This window comes from Rhizophagus irregularis, chromosome 3 (assembly GCF_026210795.1).
Source record: "Rhizophagus irregularis chromosome 3, complete sequence".
NCBI classification, from domain to species: Eukaryota; Fungi; Glomeromycota; class Glomeromycetes; order Glomerales; family Glomeraceae; genus Rhizophagus; species Rhizophagus irregularis.
In genome coordinates this window covers 5,204,734-5,218,180 of record NC_089431.1, presented here as the reverse complement: position 1 = coordinate 5,218,180, position 13,447 = coordinate 5,204,734, and the positions used below count along the sequence as shown (strand labels likewise).

At 26.0% G+C, this 13,447-nt stretch overlaps 5 protein-coding genes across 5 annotated transcripts; all 5 read right to left on the bottom strand.

Moving 5' to 3' along the window:
• Positions 1-230: 230 nt before the first annotated feature.
• Positions 231-1,887, bottom strand: OCT59_021272 (uncharacterized protein; the record flags this gene model as incomplete). Its single annotated transcript, XM_066149758.1, has 2 exons — positions 231-1,547; positions 1,631-1,887. The coding sequence occupies 2 exons, from the start codon at positions 1,885-1,887 to the stop codon at positions 413-415; spliced, it is 1,392 nt and encodes a 463-aa protein (XP_065990632.1). The 3' UTR covers positions 231-412.
• A 303-nt stretch (positions 1,888-2,190) lies between these two features.
• Positions 2,191-3,966, bottom strand: OCT59_021271 (uncharacterized protein). Its single transcript, XM_066149757.1, has 2 exons — positions 3,677-3,966; positions 2,191-3,599 (listed from the first exon to the last, which is right to left on the bottom strand). Exons 1-2 carry the CDS (start codon positions 3,931-3,933, stop codon positions 2,441-2,443), a joined length of 1,416 nt encoding a protein of 471 aa, XP_065990631.1. The 5' UTR covers positions 3,934-3,966; the 3' UTR covers positions 2,191-2,440.
• Positions 3,967-5,326: 1,360 nt separating this feature from the next.
• Positions 5,327-6,991, bottom strand: OCT59_021270 (uncharacterized protein). Its single transcript, XM_066149756.1, has 2 exons — positions 6,688-6,991; positions 5,327-6,601 (listed from the first exon to the last, which is right to left on the bottom strand). The coding sequence occupies exons 1-2, from the start codon at positions 6,942-6,944 to the stop codon at positions 5,458-5,460; spliced, it is 1,401 nt and encodes a 466-aa protein (XP_065990630.1). The 5' UTR covers positions 6,945-6,991; the 3' UTR covers positions 5,327-5,457.
• Positions 6,992-8,383: 1,392 nt separating this feature from the next.
• OCT59_021269 (uncharacterized protein) lies at positions 8,384-9,879 on the bottom strand (the record flags this gene model as incomplete). The annotated part of the gene is made up of 2 exons (XM_066149754.1): positions 8,384-9,524; positions 9,623-9,879. The coding sequence occupies 2 exons, from the start codon at positions 9,877-9,879 to the stop codon at positions 8,384-8,386; spliced, it is 1,398 nt and encodes a 465-aa protein (XP_065990629.1).
• Positions 9,880-11,009: 1,130 nt separating this feature from the next.
• On the bottom strand, positions 11,010-12,496 carry OCT59_021268 (uncharacterized protein; the record flags this gene model as incomplete). Its single annotated transcript, XM_066149753.1, has 2 exons — positions 11,010-12,162; positions 12,240-12,496. 2 exons carry the CDS (start codon positions 12,494-12,496, stop codon positions 11,010-11,012), a joined length of 1,410 nt encoding a protein of 469 aa, XP_065990628.1.
• Positions 12,497-13,447: the final 951 nt, after the last annotated feature.

Genomic DNA, 13,447 nt, shown 5'->3' with positions numbered 1-13,447 from the left:
TTTTTTTTGTTTGTTGTAATTAAAAAAGATCCTAAGTAAAATAAACGCGAAGGACTTTAACAGTTACCGTTTTCCTACTAATTAATATTTTAATAAATAACGTCTATAATATTAATTCTCTTAATTCTTTTAATTATTAAAAAATTTCATATTAGTTTATTTTATTAATTTATTTAAAGTTTATTCAATTTAAACAAATTAAAGAAATTAAGCTAACTTTTATGATATTTAAAATAATTCATACTTGAAACGATTATTTATTTGTTTATTAAAAACTGTTTGGCAACCAAGATTTTTTATTTAATAATCTATGGGAATCAATACAAATAAAATAAAATATGAAAATGAAAATAAAACCACTATTATACGAATAGTTTAAAAATAATATAAATCTTTAGGTTAAACATCAATTTTACACAATTTGAAATACTTCAAATTCTTCTATATATAGATGATTGATTTCTCCGATATGTTTTTCATAAGAACATTGTTTACAGCAAATTCTTAATTGATTAAAAATATCTTTATATAAATACAAGTCATTATTAAATGATGGACCGATACTACATGATCCATTATATATAGCTTTCTTTTCCTCCTTTACACGACTTAAAATATAATTTCCAATATTATTATTATCAAAAGAGAATATAAAACTGTCTTTAGTACTTCCATAGGTACCATAGATAAATTTCCATACTATCGGATTATATCCTCCGAGAATTTTGTTGCTGTCTCTCACTTTACTAACCACTACCGTGCGAGATTTATTTTTACAAATTTCTCGGAATTTGTTAAAATTACTATTCAATTCACTAGGCCTATCACGAGAATCACGATATAATAATTTGAATTTGCACGAACTTGATAACTCGCCTGTTTTATTAATCCATTTTGAAATTAGTTCAACATGTTGATTTGAAATAATCACTGAATCAACGCTTTCTGAACTAAATTTTTCAGACGGCCTATAATTACTATTCAAAAAAAATTTTAATAATTCCACGTATAATTTCTTGGGTAGAATTTCTCTAAAAGGAAATATATTATGCAAAAATTCCTTTGAAGTCAAATTACGGAATCTGATATAAGGAATACATTGTTGTAAGGTATTCCTTAGGGTATCAAAATTATCTTTTGAAAGGCTTATAAGGTCAGAAGAAAGTTCCGGATTTTGAGCGAGTCCCCATTTAATCACATGCTCCCAAACTTGAATTTCGTTCATTTGAAAATTATCATTTTGAATAAGCGTAATTAAAAGTTTTTCTGAAATTGAAGGGAAATTTGGTGAATTAAATATCTTGTTTGGTTCTTTAGAAATTAAAACTTCACAATATTTTTGAAGTTCTAAGAAAGTATTATCTTCAAAACTTATTTGGTATATCAAATCAAAATTTTGTTCCAACCAATTTGCTTTATATTCAATTAAAAAAGATTCTAAATAGGATATTAATTCTTTAAGACTCAGTTCTTTGGCAGCGATCATAATTTTAACAATATCTGAAATATTATATTCTTCCAAAGAAATTTTTCCTCCATAAATATACCTAATAAATGATAATTAAGTTAAAATAAGATAAAAATATGAATATTATAATTAATTCTTTTTTATTTATATTTATTTATATACCTTAAGATAATTCCAAAAATTTCTGGAAAAATATTTGTTAATTTAATATTCGTTAAAGTTCCGTCATTTTTCTTTTTATTAGTTGATAACATTCTTCGTAAATATGGAGAGCGATAGTTTAAAATAACCATGTGAGCACGGAATACTTTTATATAGGGGTCATTACCAACTTCAATTGTAATATCATAATATTCTTCATCGTTTAAAATTTCAAGTAAATTTTGTGATAATTTTGGCAAGAGTTTATCACCAATCATATTGATTTTCAAATAAAAAAGAAATGAATGATGGGAAAAGTCGGTTTGAACATTATTTTATAGAGGCGTAACTTACACGTGATTTCATGTGTCACTGCATTTTGTCAAAAGAAATGATCATCTTTTAGGTTTCACGTAAATCTCTCCAAAAAAAAAAAAAAAAGTTTTATTAATATTATGTTCATTAATGTAAATCTCTATATATCAGTAAACGTGGCGGAAATGAGATACGGTAAAATTTTGCGTTAAATGAGTTTGTCTTTTACAGTGCATAATATCATAAAATAAAAACGAGACGTTATTTATTTTTTATCAATTTATTCAAAATTCATTCAATTGGATCAGTTAAACTAATTAAAAAATTTGTATTATTTTTTTTTAATTATATTTTCATCATAAATCATTTGTTATTTTTCTTTTTTTTTTTGAGGGAGGGAACTGTTTAACGACCCAGATTTTAACAACAATACAAATAAAATATGAATAAAAACAAATCACTATTTTATAGAGACAAATTACGAATAGTATTAAAAATATTACGGTTCCTTAAGATTTAAACGTTAATTTGAAATACTTCAAATTCTTCTATATATGAATGGTTGATTTCTCCGATCTTCTTTTTATAAGAACTCTTATTACACCCAATTCTTAATTCATTAATTAAATCTCTATATAATTCCAAGTCAACATCAAATGCTAGGCCAGTACTGCATGTTCCATTATATATAGCTTTCTCTTCATTCTTTACACGACTTAAAGTGTAATTTTCGATACTATCATTACTAAAAGAAAATATAAAACTATCTTTAGTAATTCCATAGCTATTGTCGAACTTCCATTCAATAGGATTATATCCTCCAAGAATTTCGTTGTTGCCTTTCACTTTACTAACTATAACTGTGCGAGATTGATTTTTACAAATCATTCGAAGTTTGTCAAATCTACTAATCAATTCACTAGACCCATCACGAGAATCGCGATATAATAATTTGAATTCGTATGAATTTTGTAACCTGTCTGCAATTTCTAATCTATCAATCCATTTTGAGATTAATTCAACATGTTGAAATGTAATTATTTTAGAATCAATATGAATCTCTTTATATTCTTTAGATATGCGAAGTACTGCTTTTTTACTATCATTATCCAAGAAATATTCTAGTAAACCTTTATATAACTCTTTTGGTAATATTTTCTTGTAAGGTAATACTTTCTTTAAAAACTCTTTTGAAGCTAAATTATGAAATCTAATAAATGGAATACATTGCTGTAATGTATTCTTTAAAGTATTGAAATCATCTTTTGAAAAGCTTGTAAGGTCAGAAGGAAGTTCCGGGTTTTGAGCGAGTCCCCATTTAATTACATATTCCCAAATTTGAATTTCACCCATTCGAAGATTATCATTTTGAATAAGCGTGATTAAAAGTTTTTCTGGAATTGTAGAGAAATTTGGCAAATTGAATATCTTATTTGGTTCTTTAGAAATTAAATCTTTACAGTGCTTCTGAAGTTTTGGGAAAGAATCATTTTCAAAACTTATATGATATATCAAATTAAAATTTTGGTCCATCCAATTTGCTTTATTTTCAATCAAAAACGATTCCAAATAGGGGATTAACTCTTGAAGATTTAGTTCATTAGCAGCGACCATGATTTTAACGATATCCAAAATATCATACTCTTCCAAAGAAATTTTTCCTCCATAGATATACCTATTTAAACAAAAAATAAGTTAAAAAAATTATTTGTTAAAATCAAAATACGAATAATATATTTTATTCTTTTATACCATAATATTATTTGAAAAATTTCAGGTGAAATATTTGGTAATTTAATATTTATCAACATTTCATCGGATTTCTTTTTATTAGTTGACAAAATTCTTCTCAAATATGGGGAACGATGAATTAAAATAATTACATGAGCACGAAATACTTTCACGTAAGGGTCATTACCAACTTCAATAGTAATATCATAATATTCTTCATCGTTTAAAATTTCAAGTAAATTTTGTGATAATTTTGGCAAAAGTTTATCACCGATCATTATAATTTTTAAATGAGAAGAGAGTTATGAGAATGAATCCAAAAAAATCTTAGTTTTAAACCTTATTTTATAGAGGTGTAACATACACGTGATTTCATGTATGCTCAATCAAGTTTCACAAAAGGAAATGATCATCTTTCGGATTTCACGTGAATTTGGTAAGAGAAAAAAAACCAATGGAAATAAACAATGAAAATGGTTTGGTAAAATTTTACGTTAACCGGTTTGATTATTTTCGTCACTTTTCATAGTAAAATAGAAATAATAATGCAAGTTCGTGACTTAAATTTTAAAATTTCTATTAATTATTATATTTCTCAAAAAAAAAAATAACGTCTAATTTTCTAATTTCCTTAACTTCAATCGGCTTTAAATAGGGTTATTTGAATGAATTTTGATTAATAAAAATAAATTACGCGAATTTTTTAAAAAAATTAACTTTTTTTGTAATATTTAAATAATAGTTTTTTTTATTGTATTAAAGGATTTAATTATAGTTTCTATCGCAGATCAAAACTCATTCAATTATTTGTTTATTTTTATTTTATCTTTATTTTATTTTTTACATTAGGCGATACAAATGTTATTTTGAATTAATATAAATACATTATACAACTTGAAATACTTCAAAAAATCATTGATTTCTCTGATATGTTTCTCAAAGAATATTTTTTGTTTTTACATTCAATTACTAATTCTCCGAAACCGCTAACGTATAAATTTAGGTCAACATTAAAAGATGGGCCGATACCTCATGATGTTCCACTAATAAAGATTACACGACTTAAGATGTAATTTTCAATATTATTACTAAAAAGGAACATAAAACTAGTTTAGTAATTCAAAACTACCATCAAATCCATTGAGATCGTTTTACCGATAGTCATTTCACAGTTTTGAAATTCTAATCCACTTATCCTAACCTTATCCTAGTAACCCTAACTCTAATCATAAATTCCCAGTCGGTGAGATGATTGTTGGCGAAACATTTGTCTGTGAATAAAGATGACAGCAGTTAAGCCCTTACCATGAAATGGCCCTGTCGGTGGAATTCGTCGGTGAAATAATTGTCGGTGAAATGAATGTATGCGAACCCATCTTTTTAGGTTTCACGTAAATCTCGGAAGCAAGGAAAAAAAAAAAGTTTATTAATATTTTGGTCATTAATGTAAGGCTTTTTTACGGCAGTAAACTTGGCGAAAATGAGATACAATTACATACCTTGTTATGGTAACAATAAGAAAATGTCCTGGTAGGATTTTGCGTCAAAAGGTTTTTTTTTTTGTCACTTTTCATAGCAAGTTATTGATTTAAATTTTTATTAATATTCAAAGCTCTCTCTAAAAAAAGTTGCCATTATTTATTTTTTATTAAATTCATTTAATTAAAATAATTAAAGAGAGTAATTTCTAATGAAGAATTTATTAATTTAATATATAGAAATTAATACAAAAAAGATATGAATGTAAATAAAATCATTATTTTATAGAGACAAATTACGAAAAACATACAAATCTTTAGGATTTAAACATCAATCTGAAATACTTCAAATTCTTCTACATATGAATAATTGATTTTTTCAATATTTTCTTCATAGGAATTTTTTTCACAACCAATTCTTAATTCATCAAAAATATCTCTGTATACATATAAGTCAGCATCAAATGATGGACCGAAATGATAATATGTTCCATTATATATCGCTTTCTTTTCATTCTTTACACGACTTAAAACATAATTTTCAATACTATTTTTAAAAAAGAATATAAAACTATCTTTAGTGATACCATAATTACCATCAAATTTCCATTCTATCGGATTATACCCTCCAAGAATTCCATTACTGTTTTTCACTTTAATAACTATTATAGTGTGAGATCGATTTTTGCAAATCTCTCGAAATTTATTAAAACTATTATTTTGTTTACCAGACCCATCACGAGATTCGCGATATAATAATTTGAATTTATTTGAAGTTGTTAACTCGTCTGTAATTTCTAATTTATTAACCCACTTTGATATCAATTCAACATGTTGATTTGAAATAATCACGGAATCAACGCCTTTTGAACTGGATTTATCAGACGGTCTATAATCACTATTCAAAAAAAATTTCAATAAATCTATATATAATCCTTTGGGCAGTATTTCTCTATGAGGAAATATATTATGCAAAAATTCTTTTGAAGTTAAATTTTGGAATCTAATATGAGGAATACATTGTTGTAAAGTATTTTTTAATGTGTTAATATCATCCTTCGAAAAGCTTGTATATTCAGGAGGAAGTTCTGGATTTTGTGCAAGTCCCCATTTTATCACATGTTCCCAAGTTCGAATTTCGCTCATTCGAAGATTATTATTTTGAATAGTCGCGATTAATAGTTTTTCTGAAATCGAAGAGAAATTTGGCGAATTAAATATTTTATTTGGCTCTTTGGAAATTAAATCAATACAACATTTCCGAATTTCTAAGAAAGAATCATTTTCATAGCTTATTTGATATATTAAATCAAAATGTTGTTCCACCCAATTTTCTTTATTTTCAAGTAAAAAGGATTCCAAAAAAGGTATTAATTCTTGAAGACTAAGCTCATTAACTGCAACCAAAATTTTGAGAATATCAAAAATATTATATTCTTCCAATGGAATTATTCCTCCATAAATATATCTAATTGAAAATGATAATTAATATTAGAAATTATTTACTAAAAATACATAAATTTTTAAAATTTTAAATTAACATATTTTTATTACCTTAATATTATTTGAAAAATTTCTGGTAAAATATTTGGTAACTTAATATTCGTCAAAGTTCCATCACTTTTCTTTTTGTTAGTTGATAGAACTCTTCGCAAATATGGTGAACGATAATTTAAAATAACCCTATGAGCACGAAATATTTTTACGTCAGGGTCTTTTCCAACTTCAATTGTAATATCATAATATTCTTCATCGCCTAAAGTTTCGAGTAAATTTTGAGATAATTTTGGCAGAAGTTTATTATCAACCATCACAATTTTTAAATAAAAATTGAGAAAATGAGAAAAAAGGCAAAAAAAAGAAAAAATCCAAAATATACTAGTTTTGAACTTTATTTAATAAGCACATGAAAATCATTTGGACACAAATTAACGTAACAAAACGTTGTCATACTAATCAGAAAATTTCTTCGGTCATGTGATCTTTTTTTTTTTTATTTACCACGTTTCACAACCACCACGTTTATTTATCTGAGAAACTTGGTTTTTTTTCGAGCAGGTGAAATACTCTATTAATGTCATCACCAAAATTCTTCAATACGTGCCAGTGAATAGCACTTGTCGAGTTTACTTTATACTTTTATCACTATTGCTTTTTCTTTTTTTTTTAAATAAAAATAAATCACGTATAACTTATTCGATGAATTTAATGGTTTATAATAGTGTTTAAGTATGATGTTAAATTTGTGATGGTTAAGTTATTTTTGATTTCTAATGAAAATGATTTATAATGCAAACTTTCTCCAAAGCGTGAATAATGAAAGAAATTAAATTATCGCGGGTGAAAAAAAATTTGAAGTGGTAAATTTTTTTTTCATTAGCGATGGATAGGGAATTATCTGTTAAAGGAAATTGTATATACGGGCATAAGGACTAGGGAAAAGGAGAAAGTACGAAGGAAAGGGGAAAAGTTTGATGATCCCTTTCACGTCATTAGTTTCATAGAATTGAATTTATATTTTTTTTTTTTAAGTTTCGAATTTAATTTTCTTCTTTTTTGCCAATTTGTTTCACCACCCGTCGAATCGCACAAAGAAAAACATTTTATAAGTCCTTTCTTTTCATTCATCAATACCAAGAATAATTAAAAGTTTAAAATTCTAAAAGGGGAAATGTTTCGATAAAGTTTAAATTTCAAAAGGGGGAAAAATTACGATAGTTTAAAATTTTATTGAATGCAGAGTTTAATATTAATCGCACGTAATGACTAATTTAACATAAATAGCGAAAGGTTTCAAAACAAACTTTAATTGCATCAAATACTAAGCATTGCAAAATATACAAATTAAGAAATACATACAAATGTAACAGTCTATATTTTTTGCATATATCTATAATATATATATTTTATTAGTAGTATTTCAGTATATAATAGAAATATTCCAAAAATATGTTATTTATATTACAAAAATATTTGCTAAATCGTAAATCGTTGGTAATTTGGAATATATTAGAAATATCATAAAGCTATTCCGTCTATATGCCCATTGATATTACAAAAATATTACATAAATTTAATATATTAAATATATAAACGCCATCTATCAGTGAAATGTTTAACATATTTTATGAAAATAAAAGATCCAGAAAAGAGTAAATAAAATATGGATGAAATAAACCATTATGATATAAAGGCAAATTATCGCTACAAATAATATGAAATAATATAATTTTTGGATTTAATATAAATCTTACACAATTTGAAATACTTCAAATTCTTCTATATATAAATCATTGATTTCTCCGATGTGTTTTTCATAAGAACTTTTCTCACAACTAACTCTTAATTGGTCAGAAGCATCACTGTATAATTGTAAGTCAAAATCAAATGCTATACTAACACTGTATGTCCCACTATATATAGCTTTCTCTTTATCCTTTACATGACTTAAAATGTAGTTCTCGATACTATTATTACTAAAGGAGAATATAAAACTATCCTTAGTATTTCCATAGTGATCATCAAACTTCCATTCAATCGGATTATATCCTCCGAGAATTTTGTTACTATCCTTCGCTTTAATAACTGTTATGGTGTGAGATTGATTTTTACAAATTTCTCGGAATTTGTTAAATTTACAATTCAATTCACTAGACCTATCACGAGAATCACGATATAATAATTTGAATTCGCACGAACTTGGTAACTCGTCTGTAATTTCTAATTTATTAATCCATTTTGAGATTATTTCGGCATGTTGATTTGAAATAAAAACTGAATCAACGCTTTCTGAACTAAATTTTTCAGAAGGTCTGTAATCACTATTCAAAAAAAATTCTAATAGTTCCATGAATAATTTCTTGGGTAGAATTTCTCTATAGGGAAATATATTATGCAAAAATTCCTTTGAACTTAAATTATGGAATTTGATATAAGGAATACATTGTTGTAAAGTATTCTTTAGGATATCAAAATTATCTTTTGAAAAGCTTGTAAGATCAGATGAAAGTTCCGGATGTTGAGCAAGTCCCCATTTAATCATATGTTCCCAAATTTGAATTTCGCTCATTTGAAGATTATTATTTTGAATGGTCGCAATTAATAGTTCTTCTTGAATTGAAGAAAAATTTGGCGAATTAAATAATTTATTTGGCTTTTTGGAAATTATATCAATACAATATCTTCGAAGTTCTAAGAAAGAATCATTTTCATAGCTTATTTGATATATTAAATCAAAATTTTGTTCCACCCAATTTTCTTTATTTTCAAGCAAGAAGGTTTCTAAATAAGGTATTAATTCTTGAAGGCTAAGCTCATTAGCAGCAATCAAAATTTTAACAATATTCAAAATATCATATTCTTCCAATGGAATTATTCCCCCATAGATATATCTAGTAAGTAAAAATAATGTTAGAAATTATTTATTAAAACACATCGAAGTATTATTTATTAAAAACACATTGAAGTTTTGAATAAATATTTTTATTACCTTAATATTATTTGAAAAATTTCTGGTAAAATATTTGGTAAACTGATATGTGTCAAAATGCCGTCATTTTTCTTTTTATTGGTTGATAAGACTCTTCGTAAATATGACGAACGATAATTTAAAATAACCCTATGAGCACGAAATATTTTTACGTCAGGGTCTTTTCCAACTTCAATTGTAATATCATAATATTCTTCATCGCCTAAAGTTTCGAGTAAATTTTGAGATAATTTTGGCAGAAGTTTATTATCAACCATTACAATTTTTAAATAAAAATTGAGAAAATGAGAAAAAAAGAAAAAATCTAAAATATACTAGTTTTAAACTTTATTTAATAGGTACATGAAAATCATTTGGACACAAATTAACGTAGCCACAATATTTCTTCGATCATGTGATCTATTTTTTTATTTACCACATGCTTCACTACCACCATGTTTATTTATCTGAGAGACAAATCCTATTTGTCACTCTATTAATGTCACACTCAAATTCTTGAATAGCACTGGCCGGGTTTACTTTTATACTTTTATCGCTATTGTTTTTCCTTTTTTTTTTAATAAAAAAAATAATAATAAATCACGTATGATTTATTCGATGAATTTAATGGTTTATAATAAATAGCGTTTAGGTATGATGTTAAATTTGTGATGGTTAAAGGATATTTAGGATATTTTTGCTTGAAATTTCTCCAAATTTGAAATGGTAATTTTTTTTTATTAGCGATGGGGTGATTATGTCAGTTCATAAAGTCGCAATATTAATTATTTATTAATCTAGTAATTATCTATCAAAGGGACGCATACTGTATAATAACCTATTCAGATTTTTAGAGCTGTTATAACTCTGTACTCACGTGAATCTCCATAAAACACATTTTAGTTTTACGACACTAATGTTTTGAAAAAAGCCGGTAACGATATGTAAGAATCTTTAATCATTTTAAATTGACAAAATTTATGACTTCACGATTTTTTGATATTAGGTAGACGATACTACAATGACCTATATTTTTCATTTTCATTTGATGAAAATATTTAATAATTGATAATTACACTACATAAGAAATAATTGTGTAATTGCTATAATTTTAGAACAAACTTCCTCTCATAGTTTTGGAGACGTAGGTCGTCCGTACAATTTAAAATATTATGATGAATTGTTTGTAATATTTACAAATTATAATTTTTTATTATTTTGATTAAGTTTTATTCAATTCTCAAACATATTTTTATATCAAAGCTCGTGAAAGCTAATACAGCACTATCATCATTTATGTTGATTTGTAATATATAACATTAACAAAAAAAAAATAAAAATAAAAATAAAAGGTTTAGACTAACAAATTATTTCTAAATGGAACAAAGTTACAATCTAATCATAAACCTTAGACAATTTGAAATACTTCAAACTCTGAGAGAAGTGAAATATTGATCTTCCTAATTTGGTTATTATAATGCCTTTTTTCACATTGAACTCTCAAATCGCCGTATAAAGTATGTTGATATATATGCAGGTCGCCACCACCAAATGATGGTCCCACACTGCTTATAAGTGATCTATTATATATAGCGTGCTCTTCATCAATTACACGACTTAAAATAAAATTTTCGATATCATTATTAATAAAAGAGAATATAAAACTGTCTTTAGTTGTCAAATGACTACTATTAGAATTCCATTCAATTGGGTTATATCCTCCAAGAATTTCGTTACTATTTTCCACTTTAACAATAGTTATAGTGCGAGTTTGATTATGACAAATTTTACGGAAATTTTTAAATCTATTATTCGCTTCAGTTGATCCATCACGAGAATTGCGGTATAACAACTTAAATTCATATGAATTTGTTAGCTTGTCTGTAATTTCTAACTTATGAATCCATTTCGAAATTAATTCAACATGTTGATTTGAAATAATCTCTGAATCAACTCTTTTTGAGTTTAATTTTTTAGACGGTCTATAATCACTATTCAAAAAGATTTTTAATAAATCTATGTATAATCCTTTGGGCAGAATTTCCCTATAAGGAAATATATTGTGCAAAAATTCTCTCGAAGTTAAATTTTGGAATCCAATACAAGGAATACATTTTTGTAAGGTATTTTTTAAGGTATCAAAATCAACTTTTGAAAAGCTTGTATAATCGGGAGGAAGTTCTGGATTTTGTGCAAGTCCCCATTTTATCACATGCTCCCAAATTTGAATTTCGTTTATTCTAAGATTCTTATTTTGGATGGTAGCGATTAATAGCTTTTCTGAAATTGAAGAGAACTTTGGTGAATTAAATATTTTATTTGGCTCTTTGGAAATTAAATCGATACAATATTTTTGAATTTTTGAGAAAGAATCATTTTCATAGCTTATTTGATATATTAAATCAAAATGTTTTTCCACCCAATTTGCTGCATTTTCAAGCAAGAAGGTTTCTAAATAAGGGATTAATTCTTGAAGACTAAGCTCATTAACAGCAACAAAAATTTTAACAATATCTAATATATTATATTCTTCCAATGGAATTATTCCTCCGTAGATATATCTGAGTAAGAATGATGGCAATATTAGAAATTATTTACTAAAAATACATAAATTTCAAATTACCATTTTTTTTACTACCTTAATACTATTTGAAAAATTTCTGGTGAAATATTTGGTAAACTAATATGTGTCACAAACCCGTCATTTTTCTTTTTATTGGTTGATAAAATTCTTCGCAAATATGGTGAACGATAATTTAAAATAACCCTATGAGCACGAAATGTTTTTACGTCAGGGTCTTTTCCAACTTCAATTGTAACATCATAATATTCTTCATCGTCTAAAGTTTCGAGTAAATTTTGTGATAATTTTGGCAAAAGTTTATTATCAACCATTACAATTTTTAAAATGAAAAATGAGAAAATGAGAAAAAGAAAAAATCCAAAAATACACTAGTTTAATACTTTATTTAATAGGCACATGAAAATCATAAATGTGGCTAAAACGTTATCATCACCAAAGTTATAGCCACGTGATAATAAATTTATGTTCATATGCAAGGGTGCAAGGGTTCTGCATTGCATACTCGCAAATTCTCAACGTCAATTTGGCCAAGTGTTCCGCAACTTATGAATATTTGCTATAAACGCAAAACTTACTGTATATATTAACCTGTTAAGATTTTAGAAACTCTATACTGGAACGGTAGGTAGGCAAGTAAGAAACGGAAATTGGCTAGGTAAGTAACGTAAAATTACTATTTTGGGTCAATTTACGTTGCTCCCCTCATATTAATATATTATTAGGCACGTAGTATTCAATATGGAGGTCAATGTTGAATGATTGGCTGTCATTGTGCCACGCAGTGGCACATGACAACAATCATTAAAAATATTGACCGCAATATTGAATAATGGTTATATCCTTGCCTTAATGATCATGATTTTTTCATATCCGTATGTTACACTTACACATATGAGAACTTATTTATAGTTTATTTGTTGGTTAAATAGTTTAATAGTTAGTTTGTCCTTTTCTCATTTTCATGAATTAAAAATAAAATAATATCCGGCAATAAATGACGTAACGTGCCAGATATGAGCAAAAAGATCGGCATCATGATCCGGATACCTAATCTGAAATATGTCACATGATGTGCAATATATAAAGTAAATTCATTAATCGGCTGATGGCTGATTTTTTTAACTTAGCTAATTTTTGATCGGCTAAACTTAAAATTTTATTGCGAAGATATTTTTAAAAATATTTTTTGCAAACATATTTATTCAAATTTCAAAATAATCTTATTTAATGAAATTTTATTTGCAAATATTAAAATTTAAGTC